Genomic DNA, 21,755 nt, shown 5'->3' on the forward strand with positions numbered 1-21,755 from the left:
GTACCAATTTTATAAAAGACAGCCTTTTTCTGCCAACAATTTAAGCATGAAATTTTCAGGCCGTGAAGTGGGAACAATAGCATTTATTAATAACTGGAAAATTAATTCCAATTCGGTTTGCCTCTACGCGTTTTAATTTAACTTTTTGAGGTTGGACAAATATCACACCTTTTGTGTGCGTCTGTTATATTTGATGGTGTGGTATTTAGTATGATTATGTTTTGGTTTAACCTTTGAAAATTTGTTAAACATGTGGTTTTATAGCGCTTGTATGTAACTTGATAGGCCTTGGGGAGATTTGTTTAATAATATATTGATTTGTTCGAAAAATTGATATTAAAGATGTCGGATAAAAAATATGGTCAAAATATTTTACATAGAAATTGGCGGCTTTCCCTTATTGGATAGAGCCAGAGAGAAGAAGAAGAGGCAACGCCAAAATAACGGCAAAATATAAAGAATTTAAAATACCTACCTATATAATATTATCAAAATGACTAAATCAACTTTTAAGAGAACAGAAGTAGATGGTTACAACTTGAAACTTCTGCTCGAACTCAAGGCGCTATGTGATAATATATCAAAGCAGTTTCAAAACTTCGTCTTTAAAACTTATTTTCTATCTCAATAAGTTTCTACTTGCTACAGATCGCGAATGTCCTGAGCTGGAGCAGCCGGAGATCGGAAAAGTGTCGCTCACCGGCCGTTTGTTTGGAGACAAGTGAGTTTCTAAGTATTTAGTTTTCTTGAAAACATATAGTTGTGAAGTGAATTTAGTTTATCCTTAGATAGAGCTAGAGCAAGAGCATTATTTCGTGATTTTTTAATGTTAAGGAAAACTTGTATTCAGTGTTGTTCAGTATTAGAACAACGAAAGAACTACGCCTGTTTATACTAAAAGAATTTGACATAGTGGTGTTAGAATGAGCATTCGCTCGTTTGATGTAAATGCACAGTTACATAATAATGAACATGATGCTGCTGACGTTTGACGCTAAAATAACAACTATTATAGGAATTCTTCTATTGTTTCATTCCCAATATTTTGAAGCAATAAAATAGTAAAATTGCAATTTCATTCCGGACTATGATATTAATAAATTCTACAAAACACAATATATTTTTTCTCATCTACCAAAGCGCTTCCATATTTTATAGACCTTTACTTATATCACTTATCACTTATTATTGATAATTTTATAGACCTTAACTTATATCACTTATAATTCACAGGGCAGTATATTCCTGTCCGCACGGCTACCACGTGGTCGGTCTGCAGAGCAGGAACTGCCAGGCGGATGGCAAGTGGGCTGGACAGCCACCGGCTTGCAAAGAGAATAGTAAGTTTGGTGTTTTTATTAGTACATTTTAAATATATTGTGCTAGCTAAAAAACTTCAATATACCAACTTCATTTCTTATACGTTAAAGATTTTGGCAATAATTCGCTCTTCTTAAATAAACTACCACTACTACTAATTAACTAAATATATAGCGAACTACTATGCTTTCTCTAAAATTTAGAAAATTAATCCATTTTATCACTAACTTTGTTACCCGTGTCATAGTTAATCAAAATCGATTCATAGTTTTACTTTAAAAGACCTAAAAATAACTATCATTCTCGTAGATATAAATTCATATCTCTATTGTGTAATGTTCCAATATACACACGAGTAGGTGTATGTATAATGTCAAATGTCAATCTAACGACAGATCACGGAAATGACGCACTCATAATTAGGTTAAGCGTAATTACAGTTAGAAAATGAGTTAGAATAATCAGGTGCTTTTGTTTTATGGTTACCCTGGAAAGTTGAAATCTTCCTCATATGGAGCGAACATCAACTTTCAGTAAAATTATATGATTATTATTAGTTTAATATATATTTGAATATACATACTAATATAATTGAATATACTAAATATATGAGTTTTTTATAAATTGTCTTGCTCTACGTAGAGCAATGATAGAATTGTCGAATATTTCACGATACTTGCAATGTTATTAAGTTTATCTGCAATGCCTTTTTTTGAGTGATCCCAGTATATTAGCATACTTATAGTTTTTTATATAGTCCGCTGCCACCGACTTCCCTTCTATCTGTTTTTAAAAAAACCTTGACTTATTTACTATATATTTATTATTTTCCTTAGTGTCTACTGCCACTTGACTGCCACGAATTCCCACACTACCAACTTTTTAAACAAACCTTCCCTGACTTATTATACTATATTGTCCCTTTAGTCTACTGCCTCCAACCCACACTGTGTCATCTTTTAAACCTACCCTTACTTATTGTACCATCTCTTCTAGTCTACTGCCTCCAACCACCAACAATAGAGCACGCGCGCCACTCCGCTCTCCCAGAACAGGCGACCTTCGACCTGGACGCCACAGTGCAGTACAACTGTCACACTGGTTATGTCACCAATGGCTTCCCGAGGGCCAAGTGCTTGGCCATTGATGGCCAGGCGTCGTGGTACGGGCCTGATATTACTTGCGAGCGTGAGTATTTTGTAGTTTGCAATAATTACAGGATAAGATAAATAAAACATATAAAACATTAAAATGTCGATGCATAAGATATATCACATTACGACTCTATCATTTAATACAATATTAATGAATAATGTAATTTTCCATTGAATCAATGATGAATATAATTAAAGCTTCAGCCTTCAGCCAGCTCCTCCGCATTATAAAATTTATTACATACGAAGAAATTCAATCTGAACCTAATTTCGACCAAAACTTGAATGCTATACCATATAAAACATCTTTGAAATAATATTTTCCATTTATTAACTTCCACAGCGCGCTCCTGCGGCGAGCCAGGCGACGTTCCCCATGGGTGGGTGACAGCTGACTGCCACACTTTCGGCTGTCGAGCCGTAGTCCAATGCGGCCAGGGCTTCGAGCTCGTCGGCAAAGCGGAGCGCTACTGCCAAGCGGACGGGGCCTGGGCGCCGAAGGAACTGCCCACCTGTGTCCGTGAGTATCCCTGATGATGACAGATTTAGTGATGAGTCCAGCGTAGCTGCTTTGGCGGAATGATGGGGTAGACTTGATTGTCCTTTGGAAGTTATTCTTGGATCAAATAATAATCTAGCAATTTAACTTTAAATGATTAAACAATTAGAGATACTAACAGTACAGAAAATGCTTTCGTAAAATACAAAGAAAAAAAAATACTGGAATTATTCTGAATCGATAAAATGGTTAGTTTGAATTTGGAATACATAAAAATTTAGCTATGATCAAAAGACTGAACGAATATTGAATAATAACCATCAGAAATAATAACATGCATGAAAGCTGGTCTTATTGCTATTGTTTAAGAAACAACAATTGGGAATAGCGCAAATTCATTTGCTGGCTCATCATTAAATCGGAATTGATTATTTGGCATTGCTTCGTGACAATGTAGTTGCCGATTTCAATGTGTATCATTTGGAATGTTGCATGGTTTTCAAATTAAATCTACATGTTTTCGGTGACTAGTTGGCATGGCGCTTCCTTTCTTATCATGGCTATCATCAGCAATATCATTGTCATGACGCAATTGATCGGGACTTCCCACTGATTTGAATACCTTGACTTTGTTTTATGGTACTTGATTACTATTTATAACGTCTGCAATATAGTTGAATTTAACATGAAGATTAATACTGTGTATATTTTAAATGTTACGTTATCGTCTGTTTGATAAATATCTTCTATATTTTTGTCAATGATGTCTTATTTTTCTTATTTTTTTATTCGTATGATAAAGGTATTCCAATCAAAAGTGGGATATCCAAAAGAATATTGTGTTTAATAATAATTTTTTAAACCTTCTTTTTTCTCCTTTCCTGCTGCTGAACAGAAGGAGAGAAGGGGACAGTTTGAATCAATCATTACATAATGTAGTTGTTGAGTCTATAGATTTGTTAAAAATTAAAAATTCTAATACTAGTGTCATTCAAAATGAATTATGGCCATGGTAAAATTTAACGATTTTTAACTGCCTCTCGCCTAAAAAATAGAATTATGTAGATTAAATTCGTAGTTTTGGAGTTGTCGATGCAAGAATTTAAGTAATTTTATCTCTCATATCCGAAGTGTTTACTGTTGTAGTGAAATAAAGGTGATACAAACAATCTGTTTTTTATTTATTACGCATGTTATTTTAATCATGCATGACAAAATTTATATTACAATTTGAATCCTGTTAATTTCAAAGTTATTCCTTTATAACGGCTTTTTGAACTTTTGAAGTGTAACAGCTTTTTGCTAAAGCGCCATCTATTGAGAAGTAGTGTGAGCTAACGCGACGCGTGTCGCCATCTAGTGGTGACGCAGGTGCAGTGCCCTCCGCCCGAGGCGCCGCGCCACGGGAAGGCTGTGTACACGTCTTGCGCGTATAACTCTGTGGTATCTTACGAATGCAAGTATGGGTACCGGCTGGTGGGGGACTCTACGAGACGCTGTGGTGCTGATAAGAAGTGGTCTGGGACGCAACCGCTTTGTAAAGGTAAACCAGATATTTAATTAAATATTTATGGATATTAAATATGTATGTATTGGTATGTTTACTGTAGTATCTTCCTATTGCTAGACTACTAAAGAAGTGTAGTTAACATGTTTAAAAATTGGAAATTCTTGGTCGAGCAGGACACAGATGGCTAATTATTTTTACTTTTTTGGAATTAAATAAATCAATTACAAACAGAGCAAATATTTAGATCACTGAATACGCAATTATTGTTACTCCAGACTTCAATTCATATCTACAGTAAGTATTAAACTATAATTGGAAGCACCCAATTATACTATAACTGCAAAACTTTCCAGAAATAAACTGCGGTCACCCGGGACAGCTATGGAACGGTTGGCTGGAGAACATATCCTCTGGTACTGGGTTAGGAGCGTCTATCATCTTCCGATGCCAGGATGGCATGAGAATGGAAGGAAACGGCTCTGCTATATGCCAGAGCGATGGAACTTGGAGTCACCCGTTACCGATGTGTTTAGGTATACATTTTTAAACATTTCTTTTCCTGTTGTAAGTTATAGAAATGAAAAAAATCGTTTTAATATTATGATTCAGATAAAACTACGTCATTTTAACTCCCACTGGAACTTTGGAAACGTATTCGAAGATTGAACTGTAAACCTGTTAAATTAATTTCGTATAATTTATTACAACAGTGGTGAAACTTCGCAAAACTAATTTTCCTTTTGAAATTAAATTTTCGTAAAACAAGTCAAAATCATAATATTTAATAGGAAATAACTGGCATAATATACCTACCTAAAATCACTAGTCATAAGTTATTACAACTTATTCATGGAAATCTGTTTCACTTTCAGCACCCTGCGTGGTTCCACACGTATCTCAAGGCAGAGTAGTATTAATGGAAAATAAAACCAGTGAGAATGATACACAAGATCATACGCAAATAGTTGGAAGTTCCACTATGGTACAACATGGTTAGTATCACATAGTAAATATACTAAAATTATTCTAATTTGTCATTAATAGTCAGTCAGACAGTTATTATTCGGTATTCTTATGCAAGAAGTGCTTAGTTTAAATTGTTGATGTACGAAAAAACAAAAGAAAGAAAACGAAAGTTACCTATATGGATGATATTGTTTTTTCTTACTTGAAGACTATAATAAATAATTTGGAAAATCCAAAAGTGCACGCCTCATATTTTTTTTTTTAATAAATATTTATTAATTATTATTTTTGTTTATTTAATAACAATTAAACCACATCGAATCAGACCCTGAAAAATGAAAGGGTTCTATTCCTGAGCATACTCAAGCGTAAGAGAAAAAAAAAGACTCGATTAGTAAAGTATTTCGGTCGCTATCGTGTTAACAAGAAAAAGGATCCGCACATACAGACACACGGACGTCCAAGACAGAACTTTTTTAAACTGTTTTTTAACTAGTTTAAATAACAAAAATGACATCAAAAATATCATGAACGTTAAAAATAGTGTTTTTTCTTAATATGTGTGTGTATGTATTATCTTACAAGTGCAATGTATGATACATAAAGACATTTTAAGTTTGAAAAATCAGATGTTTTGCGCGAAGTGACAGTAGTACCCACCTCAACGCTTCGCTTATGAGGCGTGCAAAAGTTTATGTTAATAATAAAATAATATTTTCTTCGTTTTCAGGTGAAATGATAGTAGTGGAATGCGAAAAGGACTATGAATTTCCATCAATGAATGCAGCGATTACTTGTAACAATGGTACTTGGACACAAATTCCGCGATGTCAACCAGCTAGGTAAAATTAAAATATCCTTAAAAATTTTAGTTCAAAATGCATGCTTACTTACCTTCTTCATTAGTAAAATGTAGTTTACTATAGAAATGAATGGAAAGAATATAATATAATAAAAATAAAAATCATCTATACTTACCTTAGAAGATGTAAAAAAATTGATTCCTATCTATAGGTGGATGTACACATTGCTAAACTTTATATTAATCTATTTATAGTAATGGAACAAGCATCTTACGGAGCAAATTTTAAACTGTGAATTTTTTCAGATGCAAGAAAATGCCCAAATTTCCCAGACACGGAATGGTGATAGCGCCAAAAACAGAACATGGGATGAAGGCTCGATTTAGATGTAAAGACGGATTTGAACTAAAAGGAAACCCTATAGTTGTGTGTTCGTTTGGAACTTGGAGTGGGGAGACACCGAAATGTGAAGAATGTGAGTAAAATAATCATAATGTTATTGATATTATCAGGATTAAAATTAAACCGAAGCGATATTTTCCCAAGCTAAAAACACGATACAGAGGATAGTGTAATTGAAACCCATTCTTTCACTAATAGTTGTTTCAAGTAATAAGATACTTAATAAAAGGCTATACTCTAAAGAAAAATTACATATACACTAGCGATCTAATTTAATAACTTATTGAGGCGTTATTGACCTTTTTTTAGGAGACAGTAATCGTCACCATAATTCTTCCAATTTTTTTTTTCAGTATTCTGTCCGTTTCCTGGTTACGTTGAAAACGGCAAAGTTCTTCTTGTCGGCAACATGGGCTTGTACGACTATCGCCCTTATGTCAAAAAGGTTAGTTTGAATATTCAAGCACTTTATAATATTGTCTCAACTCAATTTTCATTCAATATTACAATTACTAACTACAAAAGTGCATATTAATTAAGTATTAAGAAATTCCTACATTGTTCGTCATTGATGCAACAGTTAAATAATTTTAGGTAGTAAACAACAAGCAAATCATGTACGAATGTGATAAAGGGTATGTGCTCTCTGAAGGACCACCTGGTGCGACCTGTGTAGGAGGGCATTGGAGTCCCAGAGAATTACCTAAGTGAGTAAGAACTGAATGATAAAAAATTATTTTATTATATTTTTTGCGTTGAACTTCTATACCCCAATCAGTTATGTATTGAAACTCAACGGTTCTAATCATGCTACACGACATTTTTTTATATTCTGACATCGATAAAGTAACCAACAAATTCTATACATTTCCAGATGTACCCTATTTAGACATCCACGAATACGTTGGAGCCGTAGAAGACGCTCCATCTCAGATACAGAAGTTCGCCACAGACGTTCTGCATACCTTCGACAATATTACAGTAACCTACGCAAACAAGCATTCGCAGATGGATCTCAAGAAAGCATGGATCAACTGTACGAGAAATACAATCATAACACAGAAAAACCTACTTTACGGCATGCAAATTTCAAACTAATGAAAAAGTTTGATCTTGATTTCGATGAAGACATGCTAGAACCTGAAGGTCCAGATGATGGGAATTTACCGACTGCAGTTTATACAGTATACAATGTTCATGGTGAACCTATAGCACATAAGTTTTATTCCTATCAACCTGTTTATGAACCAGAAGATGACGAAATAGTACACCACGAAGATGCTTCTGACTACGGTGAATCAGCAGAATTTGATGATTCCAATCTAACAATTTTAAAAGGAGGTCTTTTCCCCGATCATGATCTAGATCCAAGTAACGAAGTCGCAGATAATATAAATAAATTAAAACACCAGTATTTCGAAAGATACGTGGATAAACGGCGAAAGAGGTTTTTAAGTATAAAGACTGATAAAAATGATACGGAAATTGAAACAGGTGGGAGTAATTTAGAAATAATAACAGAAACACCAGAGGCTAAGTCAAGAAAAAAACGAAATATTAACTATGAAGAATATGAAACTCATAGTGTATCTATAACACCAACTCAGGGAGTAATACCATCAAGTGAAATAGATGAATATTTGCTTAAAGTTATTCCGTTAGAAACTAGTTCACGAAATATTAAATCTAATGAAAGTCACGAAAAGGAAAAAGTGGTAATTCCTTTACAGCATACTGGTACAAATTCAACTGAATTTGTAAATATATTAGATAAGAGAGAAAAAAGAACTAGTCGAAAAACAGACAGACTAAATCAAACTACAGCCACTATTCCAAAAACGTGAGTAACATTTCTTTGATACCAATTAAATGATTATAAATATTTTCTTTACAAATAGTGCTAAAATAAATGCATCTTATAATAGGGGTCGAGAAGGTAAAGGTGGTAAAAATCGTCAACAAGTTGATAGCAAAAGCGACGAGAAAGGTGCTAGTATAGAAAGTTCAGATAGTGTTGAAGGTAATAAAACATCAAATGAAAAAGGTGGTAAGAAAGGACGACCGAAAAGTCCTTGCGAACCAATAGAGAGTGAACCATATATTAACATTGAAATTGTTAAATATGGCCGTGACCCAAATAACACTTTTAGTTCTGGTAAGTTAAAACAAATATTTAAAATAATATGTGTTAAAATTCTAACTGCCTTAACGACAATATAATTATTCCAGCTACTTTTGAAACCCAGCTTTTTGTTTAATTTTGGAAAAGAATAAAATTTATTCCTAATTGCGTTAACATGGCAAGTTAAAACATGATTTCAGGCACAATAGTCAGAGTAGCTTGTGGCAAGGGCTACGGATTGAACCTAGAAGCAAACGCTACAGCCAAATGTGTTCGAGGAAGGTGGAAGCCGGAGAAACCAGTTTGCGAAGTCCGTGAGTAATTTAAATACAACGAATGAAAAGAACTTGCATGACCCTTGCATTCAAACAGATCCAGTAAGCCAGTCCAGCACTTGAGCATTTTATAGAAGACGCAATGAATTCAAACACATAACACTATTCTTCCACTGGATCTTTTCCAATTATTAAAATTGTTCGAATATTGGAGAAAAATATGAGCTTTTTTTACAGTACCTTGTCACGTGCCTTCAACGGAATACGGGATTTACACGATGTCACCAAATGGAAACTTGGGAAGTCTTATCGCAGGACCTAATAGAGATGATGAAAGAGAATTGAATGAAACAGATCCGGTGCCTAATGGACAAATTGTTCATTTTTCTTGTGAATATGGGTAAGTTTTTCATCGATATTAATAATTGACAATTAAAAAAATAAATTTTGACGTTTTTCTTATCCTAAATTAATTGGTTAATGATTAATATGGTTTTATTGTTTTAGATATAATGTGCAAGGACCCACAAATTTACGATGTTGGCTTGGCGAGTGGGCAGTCACAAGTATGCCTGAATGTGTAGCAGGTGATACAATTTCTACGTTATAGACCTTATCTTTAAAATGACTTAACTCTGTATATTTTGAATAATTAACCTTTGTATCTTGTAAATATATGCATCATAAAACGATGTGAATTAATTTTTAAAATCTGACTAGATTCTACTAAATATATTAACATTTACTAAATCTGAAACAAGAGATGAAACGTGTTCTATATTATCTGATAATTGAAATATGTTCCAAATATCCTCACCATCTATTTCAGCACCCTGCGAACTGCCCCAACTCACTGGAGCCACCTACGAAGCTGGTTACCGCGCTGGTCTCACGGTCGCACACGCATCATCAGTGGATATTGCCTGCGAGGCTGGTCGGTCTCCACCAGCCACTTTAAACTGTCATCTGGGAAGGTTACAACCGACTGTACATGAGTTTTGTAGACCTTTAGGTAAATTGTATTCTATTATGTAGTTGATATACTTGTATGTCTATAATTCAAGGGGTTTATGTATTCTGTAACAGTGTGTATAATGGAAAAATGTTGTATACAATAGTGTTTATTGTATGCCTATCATGTTTCGTAACCATTTCGTCTCTATAATGTTTATTCTTGCCTGTTTGTTCTGTATATTATGTTATTTTGTTTAGAGAGAATAGGTTTCACTTAGTTATTGATTTCATGTAATCAGGCAAAGGAATATTCATTTAAATGTTTTTTTACAGTAAATGTAACACGGCCATGGATACGATCAAATTTCCAGAGTGGTTCAGATATAGTTAGAGAAGATATTTCTGAATTGGAACCAGATTTACAAGAAGGAGCTATTCCTTGTGCACCACCCGAGAGGTATAAAATTTCCAAAAAAATTATAAGGGGTGTGTTGGATGAAATTAAAATATGCAACAGTCAAGGAATCTTTTCAACTCAAACTTTAGAAAATTCTTTGTAACATTGTGAATTATAAATCTTCTGAAAAGATTCTTTAGCTATGTCAATATTGTAAACTCGCTTTCATTGTAGCTTTGGTGTTCATTTTGTTTATTATATCCAAACAAATGAATCAAAATTATATTAAAATGTGTGGTTATTGACGATTGGAATACCCTGGTTTTGAGTTCACCCAATTTTGTTCATGTTTTATTTTGCGGACTTAACGCTAAGCAAAAGCAAATTGCGCTCATTCTGATTCTCGATGTGGGTGCACTTTGCTTGTAAATATGCCCCAGGAACATGGGAAGCAACAAAAAATAATGTTTTTGCAAAGTCTGCGTTTCTTATTTGCTGGCTGGAAAGACTGAAGGGAACACAGGCGTTCAGGGATGCCAAGCCCTGGTGAGAGCCTTCTAGGTTCGGACTTTTGCTTTTATAAAGTTTATCATCTTTCTAATCATTAAAAATCCTAGATCATCAAAGATTGGATGGGGCGTAGGTTACCTATGCCATCACGTCATCGACGTAGAACCACAGTTACCTGACATCTTATTAAATGGGAACTTATTTCATCGAATAAATAAAATAGAAAAGAAGAAGTTGTAGCATAGATAATTCCATAAGAATTTGGTAGAAACCTTCGATAAAAGTAGTTCTACGTCAATGCAGTCATCTTCATCAACATCGCCGGATCCGGTGATTATTCTCTGATTTTCTTCGATTAATCTTTCTATTTAGTTTCACTTGAAACGATTTCAAAATCCTCAGAAGGCAGGGCTTAGATCAAATATTGTAACGGGACAGTTTTGGCTTTTTCCTTTCTGTCTTGGCCGAGCTTACTTTATGTTGCAATTTTTTGCGAGTGTGGTAGTGCATGCTGTAAATAATTTTACGAGAAACGTTCTTTCACCTAAAGGTTTTTTTATAATTTGGAGGTAAATACTCAAGCTATAAAACTTGTTAATCATTGTAGGGTTCAGGGGACATTGATCTATAGGGACGGGACTGAGGTGAACGAAACCTATGATATATCCGATACATATCCTCATGGTATTAAAATTACCTTCAGTTGCATTGCGTCCATTATGGGTGAGAAGACTACGTGGAAGATCATATGCGAGAATGGGAACTGGGTTGGAAAAAGCTTTAATTGTGGTAAGTATGATACTCGTACAAATAAAATAGGTGATTGGACAGGGTAACCTATATCGCAATAACTTATTGCATGTCATTCGAAAGATATTTATACATTTTCGATTTGTGGTTTACATGGCGATTTTTGCTTTGTTTTTATAATTAATTAATTTTATAAAAGTTAAAATAAATTAGTCGCTTAACAATACCAATATAATAAAAAAGAAGAAAATTTACTTATCCAGAGGAGTGCGCAATAAAAACCTAATTTGAAACATATAAATAATTTGACAATCTTATTACAGAGGAACTGGATGCTCAAAGTGAAGAATTGAAAAATAACAATACGTGCACCTTCCGTAACGAAGAACCGCATGTTGTGTCGTTCTTTAACGATTTGGAGATTACTGAAACTGTTGAATTTCCATCCGGATCTACGATTGTGTCTAGGTAAAGGCCGTAAAAAGCGTTTTATTTTTGACTAAAGACCCGAATTTATTCTTAGAATCTTAATTAGGCTTTTACAAAACATAGGTGGTGAATCCTACCTCTTATGAGGAACATATTTGTTTGGGCATCTATTCCCTAACTACAAGGTACAGCTTTTACAGTAGAATCTGGCCAAATGAGTAGATACGATTTATACTTTGAAAATTCATTGTTGCAATTTATACTTTCATCAACAGATGCAGTGATATTGGAAAGTATGCGATGACAGGATCACAGACTAGGCGATGTATAGGTGGCACGTGGGATGGAGTGAAACCGACCTGCTTTGGGCTGAACCAGGAAAATGATTACGCCAGTTAGTATTATGAAAACAAATCGTTCTGTTAGTTATTATAAATTTAAATACGTCTGGATTTAATCAATCACGCTTGTATTTCTTGGAATGGCATTGGGTACGCTGGCAATTTTAAAAATTATATAAAATACAGACCTTGTGAAGATTAGATGATCTAGTGTATTTTAAAGCTAATTTGTAATTACGGACTCTTTATCATAAAGTGATGCAAATAAATTATTTTTTGAGCGAATTCTTCGAATATATCACTGAGTATAATGTTTACAAAGGATAGTTTATTACTTTCAAACTCAAACTCAAACATTTATTTATTCAATTAGACTTCTTCGAGAAGCACTTTTGAAACGTCAATACATATTTTTAACATTTACCACCGATTCGGAAAGCAGTATCTATGAGAGAAGAATCGGCAAGAAACTCCATAGTTGCTCTTTTAAATCAACATTATCATTTATTTCAGTGGAGAAACCACCAACAATTCTCTTCAGACACTCGCAAGGGCCGATAGCACAGACCAATGATGGAAAGCTGTTAGTGTATCCTGGGGCTGTTCTGCACATGGAGTGTTTGTGGATGAGGAGGTTTGGCAACCCGAAATGGAACGTTACACATTATAATCCGGAGTGAGTGGCATCTAGTTGTATTCTACTATTTTAAATGCATGATGGTAATGATCCTTAATCGATGTAGTAGATTTTGTGGTACCGATTTGTTATCTACACTAATATTATAAAGAGGAAAACTTTGTTTGTTTGTTTGTTTGTTTGATTGTAATGAATAGGCTCATAAACTACTGGACCGATTTTAAAAATTCTTTCACCATTCGAAAGCTACATTATCCACGAGTAATAAAGGCTAGGTTTTATCCAGGAAATCCCACGGGAACGGGAACTATGCGGGTTTTTCTTTGAAAACGCGGGCGAAGCCGCAGGCGGAAAGCTAGTCTGTTATAATGTTACAAATATGCGATTAAAAAAAACAAAGATTTGATAAAAGAGACATGTATAAATCACATGTATAACTTTTAATTTAATTTAATAATAGAATCCGTTTGCCTTTAACAGTGTAGTACAGATTAATATGATAACAGTTTCTTATTGAATCGGTCTTAACTTAATCGAAAATATTTTCTTCTGCTATAGTCCCGAAAGAAAATACCCAGAAGGCTGGACAACAGACCCAGGACGAGACAGTCAGCTAGAGTACAGGTTGAGCATCATGAACGCGGAGAAGGAAGACTCAGGGATTTACAGATGTGAAACACCAGCAAGGCAGAGCCATCAAGTGGAAATTATTGTTGAAGGTAGGTAACATAATGCATATAGGGTAGTACGTAAAGTTGAGATAATTTATGGTATGTCTTGGTACAGAGGAAGAGGCAAAATATATCTGATTTTCTTTAATTGCAAAAATGATAAGTAAGCTTAACCCTTAGTATTAGTGCAATATCTGTGATTGCAATTTTCTATCAACTGGATTTAAACAGAAAAATTACTAAGTTGATTAATTAACCTAGAATTTAAAGTCCGTAGCAAACCTACAGTAAATTAAATGAAATAAGAAATGCTAAAGTTGTTACAAATACAGTGTACACTACAGCTAATGATTCTGCTGCCTTTCTAGTTACACAACCCTTTTAAACTAACAAGTCACCTGTTTCCTATTCCAGATGTACATTGTCCACCGCTTCCCATCCGTCGCGGGCTCGTCCCCAGCAGCCTGGACACGCAGCTGGGCAGCGAGATCACGTTCTCCTGCGCCAATGGGAATGCTCTCCTCGGAGCGTCCACTTTGTACTGCAGAGCTTCGGGCAATTGGAGTGCGCCGTTACCTGTTTGTGAGAGTAAGTGGAAAGGATTTATTATTTACTGGCATAAATAGAACTGCGCCCTATACTTTACGACATTTTTAGATAGGTACGTAGAATTTTTGTATTGTTAAAGCTGTTAATATGATATTGTATACAATCTTTATCACTATTGCCAAATCAGCGTACATTTTAACTTGATTTTATAAATGCATTTTCCTTACACAATCAGAATAGTCATGACAAGTTTCGCTTGGTGAAACTTTGCTATAAAAACACTTTTTAAATAAGTACACTAAAATTTAAATGAAAATGAAAAATGAAATGAAATACGTTTATTATGGATACATAAAAAGATAGAAATAAAATGAAACAAGAAACTTAAATCTAACTTAGGTATATTATGTATGCCACAATAGGCCTGCCACTCAGTGTAATACACTGATTTTCAGTGGTTGTCTTAGGATGCCTGCCATGATAGATAAGTTTATTAAAAAATAAATATGCACTTACAGGTGTAGAATGCGGCGAAGTGACACACGACACACCACTAAACGATGGTGAGAAACGTCCGCGCGTGTCTGTAGTGTCGCGCGGCGTGGGCGGGCGCGCGGCGTTCTCCTGCCCTGCGGGCTGGGCGCTCAGCGGGCCCGCGGAGACCGTGTGCTTGCCGGCCGCTGACTGGGCCAAGCCGTTCCCCGTGTGCAGAGGTACATAGAGTACGCTATTTACGAGGATAGCTGCAGATTTCAATGGTGTCATGTGTAGTTGGATGGATAGAAGAGGCGATGGAAGGAGGCGGAAATCCTTTGTCTCGGGATAAAATATCGACACCTGGAAACACGCGCGAAAGTCCACATTTCCGTTCACAGAGTTTCGGAGCACCAATGTGGAGCCGCCATAACACTGTATTTCCATTTCACTCTATAGTCACTATAGGTATACACTAATTATTAAAGTTTATCACTTTGAAGACTTACAAGCGCTTTGCAGTTCATGTACGCCATGGTCATGCAAGATAATAATTCAAATAAGACCCTATAGACATAGAGTAAGTCGTCCCGCGAAGCATTGGCCAGCCACCAATGCTTCGTTCGCGTAGCTATTGCTTCACGAATCTGCCCACTCTGTGTGGACCTATCAATAGATAAGCTACAAAAAAGGTATAATCTCTTTTATAGAAGTATCGTGCCCTGCACTGCCTCCCCCCGCATCGGGCTACGTGCTCGGCCGAGCGCCGTACCGCGCGGGCGACGTGCTCCAGTTCCACTGCAACCCGGAGCACACGCTGCACGGCCGGCCGATCCTCGTCTGCCAGGATAGCGGCAGGTGGAGTGACAAGCCCCCCACTTGTAAGTATAATAACAGTAAGTACCGCTTCGCTGAAGGTACGTGTGTGTGTTGGTCACGTGGTGGAAATTGATCGATAACGTAGCTACTTCGTAGTTTTGAACATAAGATTTCTTAAATGAAAACACTTCACTTCTTTTTTTTGTTGAAAACTGTTCAGTAATCTTTTAGTTTATCGCAAACGGACAATAAAATATGCTGCCGGGAAATTATTATAATTTTAACCAGATATTTATGAGATGGTACGAAACGATCATTTTTATCACGTAATTAACAGACGAGCTTTCTATTAACGCTTTATAAAAATATATTATACCTAAAGCTTTTCTTTATTTACAATTTCATCTTCCTTATGTACTGGTCTTTATTCTATCCTTCTTTACCTGCAACGTTTACCTGTATATTATATTTCGAAAACAATTTTCATATTTGTGGTATCGGACTCCATGCAATAAGAAAAACTGCAAACTCTGCTTTTGACGCTTAATGTACTTTGAAATATCCTTTAATAACATATTTATAAAGATGACGACTAACAAAAACGCATGTCTATTCAGTTCTATGTGTATTGTCACTGTATTGTGTATGTCTGTTTCTTAAACATTTTTATTTTGTCAAGATGAAAATGTACAAATGTAGGTACACCTCGTTTCATTTCTACACTTAACACTTTTTCTCTATATATCTTCCTTATTATTCTTATAACTAACTTTTATATAAAATAGTATTATAAATCGCATTTAAAAGCTTTAAAATATTAAGTTATAAAACACCCGCTCTACTTAAAACCTTAATCTACTGTTTCATTTTCATTGTTAAACGTACACTCCATACCATCAACTTTACAATTTTCACGATACATTTTTACATTTTTCCTCATTTTCGAATATAAAAAATACTAAGACTGAACTATTTGAACAGGTGCTCAAGCATGTACCTACCCGGGTACGACCATATCGGGTCGGATGTCATCTGTGAAGTTCTACTACAAGATTGGTGAAACCGTATCCTTCACTTGCGAGCCTGGATATAGGATCAAAGGAGCGCCAATGCTGAGGTGTTTGAAGTGAGTATACTTTGTGGAATAAATGAACTAAAATAAAAAAGATACATTTATTCATCATTTATTTGCTTAAATATGGTACAAGAGAGATGTCAATAAATATAGTTTCCAGGCGAAATTAAGCATGCAAACATTCGTAAAATAAAATTACCATTAAATTACACCAAATCGGATCGTTTCATAAAAAATAAAGGATCGCATAATACGACTACCATTATAAAAATACAACAATAATTAATCTGGATTAAACTATCTACACAATTCTTTAAACTATGACTATGAAAATAACTTACCTCTTACAATTATTCTTGTTTTAGGAACAGAAAATGGTCAAACGCAATACCGCTCTGCACTCCAACTTCAAACTACACATCGTCCGATTCCATCGCAATGTTGAACGGCGACATCGACGCCATGTTGTCTGACGGCCGCGGCGCCATCTTCTCCACAGCTCGATCCAAATTCGAAACACCCGCCATTTTGACAAAAGAAAGCATCAACGCGGCCATGACCCGTGTTGCAGCTACACGATTTTTACGCAGGTCACCTTTAGAAACAATAAAAAATAGAATTTTCCGAGTCAACAGGATATTGAGGCGAGAAACTGGAAGATAATTATCGTTCACACATATTTTGGATTTGATATTTAAATTCTATTGATAGAAAATTGTCGTGTCCATAAAATACGAAGTGTCATAGTGATGAATTTTCTTTATAGCTGTAATACAGCATCGAAGTTTCCTAAGTAATAAATAAATATAAATAGTTTGAGCAACCATTGTTTAAATGTTCTTGCTTTTAAAGTCTTGCAGGCGTTTTTATTTAAAAATTTATTTATTTACTTAACTATGAATAAATATTTATAAGTATATACAGTATTTATTAAATGAAGTAGAAATTTTATTTTTGTTATATTTGTAAGGATTTGATAATATAAGACTTTGAAACTTATCGATTATAATTATTAAAATAGAACGCAGAGGGTTTTTTTTTATATTATAAAAATTAATACATAGTATAATTTATTTAAATAAGCTACATTAGTACGATCCAATAAATAACTATTTCCTTTGGTACCAATTATTTATATAATTTACATAAAATGTAAATATGATCGCCAAAGAAGTAGGATAACTCTCTAATTATTTAAGTATTAAAATAGTCCAATAAATTATATTACGTAGTTATATTGTAACCTAATTATTAGGTAAATTAGTAATTAAATTGTTATATCTAATAGTTTGCTCAAAATTTTGGAAATTTTTATCTGTTATCTAATCGGCTCAAGAACAATGTTCACAAATCAATCTTTATTGTTTAATTTGTATCTATTATTTAATTTTTATTTAAAATATGAACTATCTAACATCATATGTACCGATCCACTTAATTTTCTTAGTCAATATCCATGATATTATTATTACTATAGATATAGGAGAAATTGTTTAAAATCCGTACTTAATAGTTAATTATCATAAAATGAAATGTTATTATTTTTAAATTTGTAATAAGTACGCAAATACTGGTAACACCGCGCGGAAAAAATAAAATAATAATTATGTCAGTCGAATTACGCGCCATTTTTTGAATGTTAAATTAATTATCTGTGTTTATTTATTTATTCGTTTGCGTTTTCTTTTTCGTAATATTACAATTAAGCTTTGTAAAAATAATGGAAAATCCCTTTCCTTGAGTCGATTTATCATGCATATCAAATTAATTCATATCCTATATTATTAAGAAATAGCAAGATACATTTTTTTCTTGTTAAACTAACTTATTTATTGTGCTGATATTATTGTGAATAAACGAATAAGGAATCGAATATGTTGTTTTTATTACCTTTTTTCTTTTTCATGTAGGTGTTCTTTAAACTTTTAGTTAAGTAATTTTTTTTTTCAAATTTTGATTGGTTTTTAGATCATCAACAGAATAAATGATTTTAATGGGAACTTAGTTGTAGGGTGACAAATCAACATTGAGCTATGCTGCGCTGTACTGCGCTGTGCTGTGTTTGGTCAACTCGCTCGTCTAATATTTTAATGAGGATACAAACAAACCATGCTGTGCTGCGCTGTGTGAGGCTACGCTCTGTTTAAAAACGCAGCAGTCTCGAGCGAGGCGCGCTACCCGCCGTGCTGAGCCGCGCTGTGCCGAACTGTGCTATGTTTTTATGGAGCTCTGCCATGCTGCGCTGTGTCCAGCTATGCTAGGTTTGGAGCACGCTGCGTGCCCCTCCATCGCCGCATTAAATTCATTAAAATTTTCCTTTTTTTTTTTCACGTATGGTGTGAGGTAACAAGCTACCGTGACTGGACTCTTTTAACGACAAAATAACACATAAAATATCCATATCCGCTTCTTCTTCACTTTCATCTTCATCGGATTCAACTATGTCGTAATGTTTACGTTTTTTTGAAAATAGGGTCATATTTGACGAGATAAACGACTACACGAGCTGCTGATTACTTTATACTGAGCTAGATTGTTTAGGATGTACTGAAACAAAATAGTATTGATCATACTTAGTTTATTAATTATTTTATTGACTTATAGTCTATCACAAATCAGTCCTCGAATTTGAGATGTTTTTCTTAAGTACTAGGGAAAACTAAATTAAAAACAGAACTTCTTTTTCAAAACAAAATAAACTTCTAAATAATAATAAACATATCAAAGCACATAATATTTATCTATGTTTGGCTTAGTTTTGAGCCTTGTCTGTCCATCTTTTCCCAAGTAAAAATCACTGGAACTTCACTGTGTTTTTCCTCAGATATCTCTTCATTGTCATCGTCTTGCTCGGTTTCGTATGTCTCTTCTTGTACCTCCACGTTGTCTTCCATCTCACTGTCATTTTCGTCTTCATAGCAGAACCAGAACTTGATTCTTCCAGCAACAATCTGATTTGATCATCGTTCATTTTGACATGAAGTATGGCCTAAAAAATTGGCCAAAATATAATTTAGAGCAACATTCATACATATATTTTACTATACATACTTCATAAAGAATTCAAAGTCTGTAAAAATATATAAATGTACAAAATATATAATATTAATACTTACACAAAAAGTTGCACCTATACTCGCGTCGGTCTCATGGACCGATTGGCGCCAAATGCTATGACACGTGAACTTCTGCCGACCACGCGACGTGCACTAAAATGAAGTTAGCCCCAAATCCGGAAACTAGCAAGGAACTCGACTTCACAGGATTTACCTGCATAAAAATAATTACGAAAATGTGTTTCGTCGGTCTCACAGACCAACGCGCGAGTATAGGAAGGTTAAAAAACGTAGCTTAAGAAACACAGCACATCACAGCGCAGTACAGCGCAGCATCGTTTAATTGTTAAAAAAACGTAGCTTAAGAAACACAGCACAGCACAACGCAGTACAGCGCAGCATAGCTCGATGTTGATTTGTCACCCGTAACCTCAGATATAGCCATATAGGTAATATACATCATACACAACTGATAGGTTAAAATTGACAACCCAAATTGGTTGAAACTTAAGAGCATTCCAATCTTGTATCCTTAATTTGAATAAATAAATTTTAAACAATTCCGTTACACATGAAACTATTTTACATAAAAAAGTAATAGGTATTTTTTCTTAGGAATAGTCGATTGGTGTTCATAATAAGATTTTTTTAATCAACTGTTTTGATATAAGTATGGCTAAGAATATTGTTTTTTTTTTGTAATCTGATGATGCTTTAGCTAACATCAAATTCTGTGTCATGATTACTTTCAATATTTTTCGATGTTCCTCATAGTTTCGGATTTCGTCTTCAATGCCCAGTTAAAAAAATCTCTGTTTCATTGAGGTATTATTACAACGTATAGAGAGGACACCAGTCACCACGAACAAAATGTGTGCGACCAGCGCGGCCGCGGCGGCGCGGGGCGGCTAGTGAGTTTGTAGATATTCTGCCTCTTATTACTTATAAATTAAAACCAATCAATGTTAAAACAAATAAATATTATTTATCTTATTAAAAAAATATGAATAAACTTATCAATTAAAACCAATCAATGTAAAAAAATTGGTTAGAGATGATTGACTCTAACTCGTGTTACAAATAGTGTAAGTAGTATGTCCTCTCTAGTAAGTAGTACATAGTAACTCAATGCTCTGTTTACTATATTATGTAAACTGTACTGTTGGTAACTACTGTTGGTAACTACTGTATTGTTCCTAATTCGAAGGTATTTTCTTATTGCTTTTAAGTTAGCCAGCTGAAAGAATGCATTTATTTTAAAGAAATGCTAAAAAATACAAGTTATGAAGATTAAATTAAATTTAAAAAGCGCCGTATTCCTAAAATGTATAAATATAAAATTTTAATGAAATAACGGGAAAAAAGTAATAATAGCTCAATGGGGAGAAAGTTGTTTTTTGGATTTCGAATTGCGAAGTTTTTAATTCTATTTCCTTTTTGAAAAGAGTAATACCTATTGATATTTTTTGTACTTACACAACGTTTAAAAATAATACCTTGTTCGAAATACTATATTATTAGGTACTAGGTATTTCTATAAATTCTAATTTTAAAGCAATTTAACAGAACGTAAACCGTTAAATAAATATAATATAAACAAATTAAATATTATACTTATAAATATTAATTATAAAAATGTATTATAAAAATACTTGACCTAGTGAACAAAAATGTATTCATAAAACAAAGTCATACAAATCATATTATACGGAACTCGTAGGATTGTGGGCGGTTCCTACATTTTCGAGTTAACAATGCACTATTTCTTTCTAATGCCATCGTTACCATGGGCTTCGTGCTTCGGTCACCAACACAGCTCGTGCGCATTCTACTTACGTTCCTGTCAATCACAAATTCAATTCAATACACAACACAAACACGACTATTATACCATTTCAATATACATTGCTAGCTTGAAAAACTTATTCATAATTTAACGACAAAATAAACCTGCAATGTATAACTCACAAATCGAATGTAACGGAGCCAATGCACCGTTGCGTTCAGAAACGTCAAACGAACTAAATTGGAATGCCTCAGTT

General features: G+C 34.2%; 1 protein-coding gene across 4 annotated transcripts in view; it reads left to right on the plus strand.

Moving 5' to 3' along the window:
• The window catches only part of Hasp (Hig-anchoring scaffold protein), an 84,326-nt gene extending 65,796 nt beyond the window's left edge, over positions 1–18,530 (plus strand). The window contains exons 4-31 of one of the 4 annotated variants that reach the window (XM_089710907.1): positions 649–721; positions 1,234–1,340; positions 2,317–2,508; positions 2,818–2,994; positions 4,334–4,516; positions 4,837–5,016; positions 5,356–5,475; positions 6,180–6,291; positions 6,558–6,727; positions 7,008–7,099; positions 7,249–7,361; positions 7,529–8,494; positions 8,580–8,809; positions 8,977–9,090; positions 9,289–9,451; positions 9,559–9,638; positions 9,881–10,063; positions 10,339–10,462; positions 11,520–11,701; positions 11,986–12,130; positions 12,367–12,485; positions 12,946–13,108; positions 13,628–13,788; positions 14,155–14,328; positions 14,808–15,002; positions 15,474–15,659; positions 16,564–16,708; positions 17,023–18,530. In XM_089710907.1, the coding sequence (XP_089567033.1) occupies positions 649–721; positions 1,234–1,340; positions 2,317–2,508; positions 2,818–2,994; positions 4,334–4,516; positions 4,837–5,016; positions 5,356–5,475; positions 6,180–6,291; positions 6,558–6,727; positions 7,008–7,099; positions 7,249–7,361; positions 7,529–8,494; positions 8,580–8,809; positions 8,977–9,090; positions 9,289–9,451; positions 9,559–9,638; positions 9,881–10,063; positions 10,339–10,462; positions 11,520–11,701; positions 11,986–12,130; positions 12,367–12,485; positions 12,946–13,108; positions 13,628–13,788; positions 14,155–14,328; positions 14,808–15,002; positions 15,474–15,659; positions 16,564–16,708; positions 17,023–17,320 (5,147 nt within the window). In that variant the 3' untranslated portion in view covers positions 17,321–18,530. Of the gene's footprint in view, positions 1–648; positions 722–1,233; positions 1,341–2,316; positions 2,509–2,817; positions 2,995–3,868; positions 4,143–4,333; positions 4,517–4,836; positions 5,017–5,355; positions 5,476–6,179; positions 6,292–6,557; positions 6,728–7,007; positions 7,100–7,248; positions 7,362–7,528; positions 8,495–8,579; positions 8,810–8,976; positions 9,091–9,288; positions 9,452–9,558; positions 9,639–9,880; positions 10,064–10,338; positions 10,463–11,519; positions 11,702–11,985; positions 12,131–12,366; positions 12,486–12,945; positions 13,109–13,627; positions 13,789–14,154; positions 14,329–14,807; positions 15,003–15,473; positions 15,660–16,563; positions 16,709–17,022 lie in introns of those variants that run through there. The other 3 variants (XM_089710908.1, XM_089710909.1, XM_089710910.1) reach the window with 3 other exon arrangements.
• Positions 18,531–21,755: the final 3,225 nt, after the last annotated feature.

This window comes from Colias philodice, chromosome 25, assembly GCF_061535455.1.
Source record: "Colias philodice isolate Cphi_HAF_F1 chromosome 25, ilColPhil1 Martin Lab GWU primary, whole genome shotgun sequence".
NCBI classification, from domain to species: domain Eukaryota; kingdom Metazoa; phylum Arthropoda; class Insecta; order Lepidoptera; family Pieridae; genus Colias; species Colias philodice.